This window comes from Onychomys torridus, chromosome 5, assembly GCF_903995425.1.
Source record: "Onychomys torridus chromosome 5, mOncTor1.1, whole genome shotgun sequence".
Taxonomy (NCBI): domain Eukaryota; kingdom Metazoa; phylum Chordata; class Mammalia; order Rodentia; family Cricetidae; genus Onychomys; species Onychomys torridus.
Window position 1 is genome coordinate 31,611,979 of NC_050447.1, and position 13,188 is coordinate 31,625,166.

Here is a 13,188-nt window from a genome sequence, read left to right on the forward strand (position 1 = left end):
TCCAAATAGTACAATTTGTGTCACACACACAGCTAGCCAAGACTCCTTCAAGACGAGCAAGAATTCACATACATGCAGGGACAAGAGTTAGACCTTCATTTCATCGAAGAATGCCCTAACCACTAGAAAAACTTCAAAGAAGAGAGAAGAAATTTGAAGAGAAGAAATGTTTTCAGCTAAGCTATGAAACTCCCCTCAAGTATCCAGCACAGGGTGGAAGCCAGGTATACCAGGCCCATGGGTGTGAGTCTTGCAGCCAGGGACCTATGAAAAGACCCCAAGGCCAAGTGCTCACTACACAAAGACCATGGCTGGTTCTTGCTGGTTTCCCTGTACCCAGGTCTGCCCACTCTGGTGTTTTAGCATATTGCTAAGAAAGATGTGGGCACTGGGTGTGGGCAGCTTACTGAATTCTTGCTTTTTTTTTTTTTGTAGACAAAAGCAATCTGCCCTGCATGGCTAGCTACTTTAAATGGAACTTCTCTGAAGAGAATCCATTCCATCCTGTGTTTGCTCTTTCTAGGAGCCAATAAGTATCTTTATGTTTCCTTGTCTCTCCATTCAAAGGAAGAAGGGCTTACCCTCTGCCTTTGGCAGGGAGGGTAGAGGAGAGTAGTGGTGGATGACACTCAGTCAACAGCGCCAAAATACACTCTCTCTGAGGATGTCAGTGTTTACATCCATCAGAACCACCAACCAGGGAGGGCTTCAACCCCATGTCTCCATGACCACCCCAGGTGTTCCCAACAACTGCATTTCCCTTCAAGTTTTGCTCCGACTGGGAAAGCCAGTTCATTCCCTAGGGAAATGGAAAAAGCTAAGGTTGACTTAAAATGCCCAAAACCTACCTAAGTGACACTGGTCTGTAGTAGACTTAATAAACACAAAAATATGATTTTTTTCAATTTGCAGGTTATTTAAAAACCCCAAATCTATGTTATCTTCTGTTTGCACAGAGGCACGACAGGAAAAAGACAAGTGTCTTTGCATTCACCGTAGGCAACCATATTCCCTTCATGGCTTTTCCTCATCACGTTGGTTGTATAGACTGAGACTATGTATCATGCTATTAGAACGTGTACAAGCCACTTCTGGCTCTGTGGGAGCTAGTTAAATAATACAAGGAAATACATATACAAAGGCCACAGGGACACTTGATAGCACAAAGGATATTAAATAGTTACTGGGATATAAATAATCACAAAGATAATTCTGACACCAAGATGCAACTAACTCTCAAGTCTTTCAGGCCCTAAGACACCACCACTTTTATCTTATCTCAGTATTCACGGTCTCAATGGGCCTCAGGATTATTTCTTTCAGCTGACAACACTCTCAGAGGCTTCCTTTCAGCACATGATAAAATGGTTTTATTGAGTGACTTGGGAAAATGAGCAGCAATCCAGTCTGAATGCTTCTTTCTTCTGGCTCACTTCAAAGGTGTCCTTTTCTCGAGGCCCAGTAACATGATAAAGTTCAGGGTGGTCCTTCCAAATGGGCCCCATCTGATGCAGGCCAAGTCTTTGTGACTCTATTTTAAAGGGAATTCTTGGAGGGAAAGAAGCCTGATTTTGATTGTGTAGACATACTCAACAAATGCAAAGTAACCATGTCAAACTAACAGATAAAAATCCAGATGCCATCCACTCTCCCATATCACCACATACAACAGGTTCAAAGCTGGTAAAACACAAGATGTACTGACTGACTCATGACATCCAAGGACAGAAATCTCTATCAGGAGCTGGGCAAGGGCTAGACCCAGGCTGCCCTCTGGAGGAGAAGAGAAGTAGGGAGGGGAGTTACACCAGATTAGCTCAGCTCTCCTTTGAACATGAGACCTGGACTACTGCCAATATAAGATGACAACAGAACTGGATTACACTGGATGTTGGGTTTAGGGAGCCAGTCTCTAGTACTCCCCCAATCAGATATAGCCTGATCCTATTTCCTGTGGACTCCTGAGCCCTGCAGTGGTATTCAACCATTTAACACTGCTCTTCCCTGAATGATGCAGAGCCATGGCACAAGAGGCACCTCCTCAGACTTTCCTCCCCCAGCCTTGCCAGCTGCTTCTGGGTTATAAACTACAGAGGACACTGCTCAGGCTGTGAACAGTCTCAGTAGGAGATAGTGGGGGCTCTCTACTATTGCAATATCTTTCCGCCAGCCAGGTCTTCTCCTTGGTGAGGCTACACACAAAATATTAGAGCTACAACAAGGTCTGTAAACATCAACAGTTCAGAGTGAGAACCTGACATGTTAAAACAATTTTCCAAAAAGTCATAATTAGTCTCTAACAACAACAACAACAACAACAAAATTACAGCATCATAGGGGCCAGCTCAACTCATTCACCACAAAAATAATCTTCAGTTTATCAAGAACCAATCCAAAAGCTGGATGTAACTAGGATTCCTAACATGTTCCAGGACAGGTGTTCATAGTAAGGACACTCGGGCACCCAAAATGACAACAGTGCCTTATGGCATATCTGTGGAAAGATGTGTCCTGGTGCAGATTCAAGTATTTTCAAATCCTAGATAAACTGACTCTGAATCACTTTAGAGCTTGTCTTGGATATTCAGAGAATTAGACATGTCCATACAATAGAAGTGTGAGTTGGAGTGTGCCACTTTGTAACACACACACATACACATACTCTGCCAGCCTCTACATACACACATGTGATCCGTGAGGCCAGCAAGTGGGCAAGTGCCTCAGCTGGTGGAAGGACTGTATCTTCTGCAGCTCTCACAGGAGAAGGTAAAAGTGCTGAAACTGCAATCCAGCCTCAAGGTATGGAAGGAAGGCAGGGGACAGGCAAAGATGACGGTCCCCTATCCTGGGAAGTGAATATGGACCACAGGAAGGGGACTCATTTGAGGCAGGATCAAGTGCTTTCTCAGCAGGGTAGGAGACAACTGGTCACTGTTCCGAGTCAGTGGTCCCACAGGATACTAGATTTTCCTGTCCCTGTATTATAAAGACCTGGCAAGAAGGATACAGGAGCACATCCATTCGCCAAGCCCTCAACGTCCCACCCAGGCCGTGCTGGCTGCCTAGATGCCCTGGGCATGGAAGACAAGGAGGGTGGATCTAACCAGCCAGACTCAACACCCACCCACAGCTCACTAGGGGGCTGTCCAAGAACCTCACTGGCTGTTCCAGCCCTGTGCCTCTGTCATGTGACATGTAGTGCCCTCTCAATGCCATTTCATAAAGTTTTGACTCATCATAAATACACATGGCAGGTTGGCTCAGAGTCAGATGAGACCGTGTGTTCAGAGACAGTTAAGACCTAGAACAGTCAAATGAAGTTGGCTGCTCCCACAGGCACCCGATGCTGGAGGACCTGGGCTCTTCAGGCCACCACAGATCAGTCACTGGGCCATTCTAGGCACCCTTTCCCAAAGTGAATTTTTACCAAACAGGACAAAATTCAACTGGATCACACAAAAATCTGATGTGCTGAGAGAAAGAAAATTTGATTAGAAGAATAGGTGTGAGGGCAGTGGGAAAAGGACTCCAGAAGGTTCTCATGTGTCCAGGCGCTGGATCTCAGGGCGACTGTCCACATCTCTGGATTCAGTGCGAGCTCGGATGTAGTCGTTAGTGCTCTGCTGGCGGAGGCTGACTCTCCATTTCTGCACGGCCAGGAATGTGCTCACTGCATAGGCTGCTGTTGCCAAGAAGCCAAATATCTAAAATACACAGTCACAGTTTACCCTTGTGCATGTGCCCTGAAGCTGAGGCTGAGTGTTGTCATAGGGACCCAAGCTGTGTTCAGCCCCTTCCAGCAATACCAGATCCCAGCCCTACCCAGTGTTTGGCTGGTATCTGGCTGAAGCCACATGACCTACCGAAAATCTAGGCTGGCATGAAGACAACTAAGAAGTCTTTTGAATCTTTTAAATTTTTTTTTTTTTTTGAGACAGGGTTTCTTTGTGTAGCCCTGGCTGTCCTGGAACTAGCTCTGTAGACCAGGCTGGCCTCAAACTCAGAGATCCACCTGCCTCTGCCTCCTGAGTGCTGTGATTAAAGGTGTGTGCCATCACTGCCTGGTTTATTTAATCTTCTCCCCTCCCTTTCTGTGGGGGGAGGGGTGTCATGCATTTGGAGGTCAGAAAACAACTTTGGGGGCAATCTTTTCTTATTTAAAACAAGGTTTCTTGTCTTGGGCCATGCTGGCTGCCTAGATGCCCTGGGCATGGAAGACAAGAAGGGTGGATCTAACCAGCCAGACTCAACACCCACCCACTAGGGGGCTGTCCAAGAACCTCACTGACTGTTCCAGCCCTGTGCCTCTGTCATGTGACATGCAGTGCCCTCTCAATGCTAGCTGACCCCATGAGCTTCTGGGGATTTCCCTCTCCCTATCTTGCTTAGGACTGTTGGGATTATGAATGTACCTGTTACCATGTCCAGCTTTACATGGGTTCTGGTAACTGAAACTCAGGCTCTCATGCCTACATGGCAAGCACTTTACACACTAAGCCAGCCCTCCAGCCCATTATCCTTTTAAAATATTAATTAATAGTATTGCTATTACTATATTATTTTGAGGGCCTCACTACGTAGCCCTGGCTGACCTGGAATTTTCTATGTCAAATTCAGGGCAACCATCTTGCCTCCTGTGTATTGGGATTACAAGTGTGCACCACATTTGGCTTTGAACTTTTTTTATTTTTAAATCGCAAAAGTACCTCTTTTACCGCATGCAATTCATGGTCAGTAGTCTCACAAGTAAAAATATAATGTAGACCAAATGTGATACAGAAAGATTAGAATCTCACATGAGAACCCCACAGTAAGCCACCAATCCCTTGTTCTCTACCACCACACCCCACTATTGCCTCTGACCTGGGCAGCACCAGGCAGAATGAAGTAGTTTTAACTATTTAGTCAAGCTTGATGGATCTCCTGATCATGATGGAAGAGCAGTCAGTTTCATAGTTTTCAAATAATTGCTTATTACATTTATTTATTCATAATTTGTGTGTGAGGGGTATGTGTACCATGGTACATAGGTAGATAGATATAAGAGGATAGTTTGTAGGAGTCAGTCCTCTCTGCCCGTGTAAGACCTAGGGATGGGACTTAGGTCATCAGGCTTGGCAGCAAGTGCCTTTTACCTGCTGAACCATCTTGCTGGCCCCATTTCAGGGGTTCTTAAAGCCCCTTACCCACCCTCACCCATCACGAAAGTGATATGTGCTTTTTATAAATCAACAGCAAGGCAGAAGCAGAGCATGGAGAGCGGACCCTTTCTGTCACCTGACCGCCACCCCTCATCTCTCAGTCCTCCCAAGACCAGGGAGCACTGCGAGGTGTAAACGCAGCCTATTTAAACCAATCCAGTCTGCTTACCACGGCAGCAATTTCCGCTCCGGTTTTGTGGTTTAAAGCAGCCAGTACAATTGAGGCAATAAAGAAAAAGAAAGTGCTGAGTCCAGTGTTGACCAAATCCTAAAGAAAAAGGAAAAAGTAGAATCATTTGCAAAGCACCTGAGAAACTTTCCAATGAAGCTCATTTCTCTTGTGCCTCCAGACGTCAGTCTCAGTGTCACAGGGACATTACTCACTGGAAGAAGAACAGAGCAGTGATGGTTTACAAAACACATTTACCACTTGTGTTACCAAGTCTTGACTTAAAGAGCAACCCAAACTGGTAACACGGCTTACCATTCAGAGTTTGGGTTACTTATCTGTTTGCAGTGCTTGGCATCGAACCCAGGTCTTTTACATATACAAGCCAACAGCCTACCACTGAGCTACCCACAGTCTTCTAGTGTCATCTTGATTTTATGTTTTGAGACAGGGTCTCTCTGTGCATCCTTGGCTGCCTTGGAGCTTGCTCTGTAGACCAGGCTGGCCTTGAACTAGGAGATCCACCTTCCTCTGCCTCCCAAGTGCTGGGATTAAAAGTATGCATGGCTTAGTGTCACCTTTTTAAAAAGGTTCTCATACCATTAGATAAGGCCAAGCTTCCCAGGAAGACAAATGTACCTAAACCAGGGCATCTCCCAGTACTCTCTTCCCCATATGACATCTAAAACACAGCATTCATACATTGAAAACATACTTTCTCAACAGACTTTCAAGCTTCTATGTCACCGAAGTCTGGAGGATTTCCAACAAGGTTTTTGCAGAGTGAGTGAGGTTACTAACTTGGTGCTGCACGGATGGAACTGCTGCCTTCCTTGTGGAGAGGATGGTGACACAGTGACTAAGAGTCACTGTCCCACGGCACCTAACCAATGGAGGACTTTAGACAAGCCGTCTTGTCTCTCTGTATTTTAGAATGGTAACAGCAATTCCCTCCTCCTGGAGCTGTTCTGGAGTAAATGGATGAGCCAAGCACAGTGTCTGGCCGACAGCGAGGGTCCTCCTTTACGCATTCACCAGCACTTCTGTTATTCCTGTTCTGACCTCAGGTCCTTAGAATCCTGGGTTTTACCTCACAGCCTCTGTGAGCTTCACTGAAGAAGAAACTGCAGGGAAAACCTCATCTCTTTAAGTGGCTGCTTGACTATATCATCAACACTTGCAGATCTAGCCTGACTCCTAAAGGTTGACTTTTTTCTTTTTCTTTTATTCTATTTTTCTTTCTTTTCATTTTTTAAATATCGTATTTTTGAGACAGGGTCTCATTATGTAGCCTTGGCTGGCCTAGAATTCATTACTTAGACCAGGCTCAAACTCATTGAGATCTGCCTGTCTCTGCCTCCCAAGTGCTAGGATTAAAAGCATGTGCCACCACTCCTAGCCAACACTCTATCATAATAGTACCACTCCTGTGCAACAGAAACCCAGAAGCCAGGGCTCCTACTGAGCCTCTGCATGGACCAGAGGAAAACTGCAAAGCAGGAGCATGGGCCCTGTCCAGAGCTGACTACCCGCTATCATGTTATTTAGCACGGCAGACAGGCACAGTCCGCCTGCATCCACTGAATCAACGCATGACCAGGAGCACTTGCCTCAATGGGGACCTCAAGTTGATGCTCTCAGCACTTGAGAGGTAGTGGCAGGAAAACCAGGAGTTCGAGAACATCCATGGCCATACAGTAAATAAGAGGCTAACCTGGAATACATAGGATCCTGTTTCAAAAATAAAATAAAACCTAGCATATAATTTTCCTCTACTTTCAAGGCTACAACAAAACCAGCTGAGTTTACAACTGACATTAACTTTCTAATGGCTCCTTTAGGAAATCCCTCCCCTCCCCTCCCCTCACCCCATCCCTTCTGTGTTTTGTCCATTGGGACAATACAGGAGCAATTTGATAAAGAAGACCTTCCCTGCTTCATGTCCCAGAACATACCACAACAACAGTGCCATTACACACACAGACAGCTCCCATTTCTTCCCACATAGTCACCTTTTCCCAAGGTGCCTGTAAGAACCATGCACTAGCAATAGAGTCAGAGCCAAGCTGGACTTTTCCCATGGCCCCAGACACTAGGGGGAGGGTGTATGGGCTGCAGCCCTGAGTGAGGGCAGGGGATCTACAGCTAACCCTCTTTACTCTCCCAAAGCTGTGATGCCTATGTGTTCCCTCACAAGTAGAGAGAGCAAGGCACTCTTGTGCTATGGAGGACCTCCCTCAATGACTCCCTCTGACCTTGTACATGCTCATCTACAAAGCAAGGGCAAGAAACCATGATATAAAAATTGTTTTTCATTCAAGGACAAATAAAAACAACAAAGTTCAGGAAATTGGAACCAACAAGTTCTGAACATATCAGGCCAATTGGCAAGAGAATCCTAAGGAAGCTTAGAACCCAAAGCACTGAGAGAGGACGCACTCCTTCTGCAGACCTTCCAGTCAGACTTGCAGCCCTCAGTGGCTCCGAGTTTGACAGCACTCTTGGGATTTGCAAGTTACTGGCATTTTTACTCATATTGTTAATTCTCTCAGAATCAATATTTTGCTCTGTTTTTTTTGTTTTTGTTTTGTTTTGTTTTGTTTTGAGACAAGGTCTTGTTATAGAACCCAGGGAGTCTAGTTCCTTATGTAGACCAGATGAAGGCCTTGAACTTGGAGTGATCCTCCCGTCTCTGCCTCCAAAGTGCTAGGACTACAGGTGTGAACCATTACACCCACCAGAATTAAAATTTTTTAAATGGCTCTTAGGTCTAGTCTGAAAAATATGCAAATGTAATGTTTTCTTTCCTACATTCTACAAATGGCAACATAACCAATCCTCCAGATAAGTGTAAATACAAGTAACATCTTTGAAAGGATCAACACAGCTTGTTATGATGTTTCCCATTAAGTCAGGACTCACTTTACTTGTGTAATTTTGCTCAACCCAGTAAGGAAACTTAAAATGTCACAGCTGAGTTATGAGGGAATGTTTAAGTACCAAAATGAGCCAGAGTTAACATGCCAGGAGATTCCCCTTTCCGGGAGAGCCAAGCAGCATACTCACTGTCAGATTCCAGTTGATCTGGGGGATCCTCATATGAAGGTTGAGACTGAAGAGAATCAGCAAGACCCCAGTCACCACAAATGCACTGCAGCTTACGAACTCAAAAAAGTAGAGGCCTTCGCACGGGGAACACTCCATGATGGTCTCGATGCAGATGAATGCAATCAGGGCCAAAATCTAGCAAGAAAATTGGAAAGAAATGTACATATATATTTATTACCTATCTACAGACATATATGTCTGCTGTGTTTAAATACAACTGAACAGTATAGAGCAATAGGGTTCTCCTCTGCAGAGAGCAGTGTGACTGTTAGAAACACAACCAGCTTCAACTTGCAGGCAGAACAGGTAAAGGAACTGGAATGGGAGGTCAAGTTCCTAAGGGAAACAGTGAAGGCCCTTCCACTGCTATACTGAAATCAGCCAGGCATGGTGTGGCTCTTCCAGGCCCTTTGGTCCTTTGGAAGAAGGAAGAAAGGAAGTATCTCTGCAGTGTGTTAGCTACCCCTTTAAAGTCCCTAAAAAGAAGCTGTCTGGCTTCTCTTCACCCTTCACATGCTAAAGACAAAGAGCCCATCTTCATTAACTCACATGCTTTTGGAAAGTGGGTCACTGGATTTCATCAACAAGTAGGCTGGTAAAAATAAATAAATAAATAGTTTAAATCTTTGAATAGAATCTTCTGAAAAGCCCAAGTAACATCCTAGCATTGTATCCCAAAAATTCAGCAATCATAAAACTAAAGAGATACCAGGAGACACAACCATATGAACATCTAGAGTCCAGGAGAAGAAGTGGGTCCCAGGCTATGTTAATGGCCCTCCAAGCAAAGGTGCTCTTAATACCTAATGTCTGATCAGTCTTTGGTTCCGAGCCTCTACTCACAGAGTTATCCACGGCAATCCTTTACCAGATCCAGCCCCACTCCACTGAGATACAGGCCAAAGAAGAAGACACAAGCTGTTCCAAGGCCCTCCAGAGCCAGCAATGCAGCATTCCCTTGGGATGGTTCAAAATGGTGGAAGTTGTGCTGGGACTTGAACTCGCATCCTCTGGAAGAGTGGCTAGTACTCTTTACCACTGAGCCATCTCTCCAGCCCAACACATAAATCTTTTAATGTTAAAATCTATACACAAATAATTTCTGACTCAGAAAACACATTATAAATCTTACTTTTTAGCCTACTTTTTCTTCTTAATAGTATCCACAGGTATTTCTAAATAAAGGGAAACATTATTTTTAATTATTACATAGTATTTGCATGTAACGATAAATCTATACATAGCGTAATTTAAACTATCCCTAAAATAGCTACTCAGATGTTTTTTAAAACTCTGTCATTATCAGAGTACATTTTGGGGAGTGGGGAGAAGATGGGAATAGGCATAGAAAAAGCCAAAATGTCTTCCAGCACAGTGAAATCTAAGAATCACCTGTGAAGTAAAGCCACCTATTAACCAACAAGAAGAAAGGAAAGATTCAGCCAGTTGTGTTGGGAGGCTCAATGTCAAGGCAACCAAAGAATTAAACCACTGGACTGGCAGCAACCTTGCAAGACACACATGCTCTCTTCCGTTCCAGCACATGGTGGAGCTGAAGATCCATGCCGTGTGACTTTCTAAAGGCAGGCTTATTCTAGAAGAGGAAGCTAATGCTTCAGGGCTCCTCTCTTGCTTCTGCCCCTTGCAAAGTCCTGGAAGGGATCCCCGCAATGCACGCACATGGCTGTGCTTTCACAAAACCTATGAAATCGAGCTATTTTAACTGCAATCTGCTCAAACTGCTACCTCCTTCCACTCCAAATTCTGCTCCTTGAGGCAAATGTTAAGAGAACAGCAACAAGGGGTTCAACTAACTGGAAGTTGAGTGAAGGATGAATTAAATTTAGGGCTAGCTGTCTTTTCCACAAATGGTTAAATTCCTGTAGCCTTACCAGTGTAGGAACAGCTTCTGAGACATCTCCCATTCACTTTACTGACTGAACTGACTCTGTGACAGAGGGATGGGCTCTCAAATTTGTAAGATAAATGTGTCCTACATGCCAACTAGAAGCATATGAGTAGTGGAGGAGAAATGGGGTGTGAGCCCAATGGAGCCATCAAGTTGTCTTGGAAATTCTTCCGGTCATCGCACACATTAGGCTGTGATTGGAACCTGAGAAATGGAGTCTCTTGTCTTGGGGATATACTCAACAATGCACTTTATATAGCCATGAGCCTGCTCTACAGCTGCTCTCACTTCAGGTAGAAATCACTTTAGAGAACTTACTCCAGGGTTTGAGGGTCATAACCCTATAGCAGTATCATAAACTGCAAGCATGCATGTGGGAGCATGCAGATCTGAGTCTCTACCTGTCAGATAGCACCTTGAGATTTCCACAATTTTTGTTTGTTTGTTTTTCGAGACAAGGTTTCATTGTTTAGCTCTGTCTATCCTGGAACTCTCTCTGCAGAGCTGGCCAGCCTCAAACTCAGAGATCTGCCTGCCTCTGCCTCCTGAGTGCTGGCATTAAAGGCATGTGCCATCACTGCCCCGCTCAATTTCCACAAATTTTGAACTGGCAGTCTGACATCCCTAGTAAGGTGGTACATAAGGCTACCTCCAACTCTCAAACATCCTGAAGAAATCAATGTTCTGGTGATGCCTCATATATTCACCAGTAGTCAATACCCTCTCCTCAAAGCACACAGTGCAGCTTCAAAGCAGTAAGGAATTGAGGCAAAGTAGATGGGATACATGTGTTGATGGTAAAAGACATCCAGAGATACCTAGCAAAGCAACAGAGCTGAGTGAGGTGGTGCATTTAGGAGGTAAGAGGCAGGAGGATTAGGAGTTTAAGGTCATCCTCAGAAACATAATTAGTCTGAGACCAGCCTAGGTTACAAACAAAAAAAGCTAGGTGTAATGGCACACCAGTAGGATATGAGAAATGGTAGAGGCAAGAGAATCTCAAAGTGGAAGCCAGCCTGGGCTATACTTGATTTTAAAGGTCAGTGAGGCAAAAATGCTTGCCTTGCAATCCTGATGACCTGAATTTGATTCCAGGATCTCATGGTGGAAGGACAGAACAGACTCCTCAAAGCTGTCCTCTGACCTCCACATCCATGCCCTGGTAGTTATGTGACCACTCTCATACACATAACACACATTCATATACACAACAATAAATACAACTTAACATAGAACATTGGGCAAATCAGACACACACAAAAATGACGGTGTTTGTATTCACACACACTCTTACATATACTGTAGCATTTACACTAAACAGTGAAAAACCACTTCTGTGGGGTAGGACTGACAGAGGGATGGGGTCAAAGGTTTCTTCTTTTGTATTTCAAACATTTCTGTGGCCTATGAATTGATAGGAAAGACATACACTTAGAACTCACACTTCTATATTTATCATATATGCATGTCAGAGGCCTAATTAAATCTAACTATACACCTACATAATAAGCAGATCACATGTACCTACGTTTAAGAAAGAGCCACAGTAAAATAATAAAACATTGATTCTTAGAGGTCACTAACATTTAACCCATAAGTAAATGGCTATTTTTTAAAAACTATGTGCAGGATTGAGAATGTAGTTCAGTTGATGGGCTGCTTGCTTAGCATGCATGAAGTGCTGGGCTCAGTCTCCTGTACCCCACAAAACAGAGCACATGCCTATAAACCCAATGCTCAGGAGGGTTGATGAATAAACAATTCATTTACATGGTAGAATGTGGAGAGGTGAATGATTGCTATTGCTTTTGTTGTTAGGACATTAGGTCATTTGGAGACAGTCATTCCAGGCTGGCCTCTGAACTCAAGATCCTCCAGACTTGGCTTTTCAAATGTTGGGATTACAGGAATGTGACACCTTCCCTGCTTTCCATTGCTTTAGACTGTTATTTTCCAAATAGTGTTTTGTTGTTGTTGTTGTTGTTTGGGGTTTTTGTTGTTTTGGGTTTTTTTGTTTTGTTTTGTTTTGTCAAGACAAAGTTTCTCTGTGTACTAGTCCTGGCTGTCCTGGAATTCACTTTGTAGCCCAGGCTGGCCTCAAACTCACAGAGATCCACCTGCCTCTGCCTCCCAAGTGCTGGGATTAAAGGTGTACACCACCTGGCCAAAAACAGTGCATTTTTAATGGGAAAGAAATGTGCATACATAGATCATTCATAGAGACAGGGTCTCGTGTAGCCCAGGCTAGCCTTGAACTCACCATACAGCCAAAAATGGCCTTGAATTTCAAATCCTCCTGCTTCTACCACCTGAGTGCTGGGATTATAAGCACGTGCTAGCATGCTACTGGGGATGAAACTAGGCAAGCACTCTACCAACTAAGCACCATTCTCAGTCCTAACACTTTTTTTTTTAAAAAAAATAGCCAGTTTTATATATGAGTTAAACGTTAATGGCCTCTAAAAACCAATCCTTATTTACTTTTAAACCATTCTTGAATATTTTAAAATGAAACAAAAAGCTTTAATGGAAAATGAAAGCCACTCTGTACACATCTATGTTGATTCCGTTTCTTTATCTGAAGAGTTCATCCTCTCCAGAGCCTGCTTGATGACCACACAAATGCCAATGTACCTCAAGCTAACCAAGGGGGCCCACAGCAAGGGGTCAACCCCATTCCCTCTCAAGCCCCAAAGCAAAGACCCCAAGGGAAGATGCTGGTCCTGACAACCTTCAGAAGTACCTCTGAGAATCAATCTAAATCCTAAAGTCAGATAAGCTTTTCAAAGGATCTGATAGAT

The 13,188-nt window shown here is 44.1% G+C and overlaps 1 protein-coding gene across 1 annotated transcript in view; it reads right to left on the reverse strand.

Annotated features, from left to right (window-relative positions):
* Positions 1 to 418: 418 nt before the first annotated feature.
* The window catches only part of Cmtm4 (CKLF like MARVEL transmembrane domain containing 4), a 40,775-nt gene continuing 28,005 nt past the window's right edge, over positions 419 to 13,188 (reverse strand). The window contains exons 2-4 of the mRNA XM_036187518.1: positions 8,437 to 8,613; positions 5,371 to 5,469; positions 419 to 3,704 (exon numbers count right to left, since the gene is read on the reverse strand). Of these exons, the coding sequence (XP_036043411.1) occupies positions 3,540 to 3,704; positions 5,371 to 5,469; positions 8,437 to 8,613 (441 nt within the window). The 3' untranslated portion in view covers positions 419 to 3,539. The remainder of the gene's footprint in view (positions 3,705 to 5,370; positions 5,470 to 8,436; positions 8,614 to 13,188) is intronic.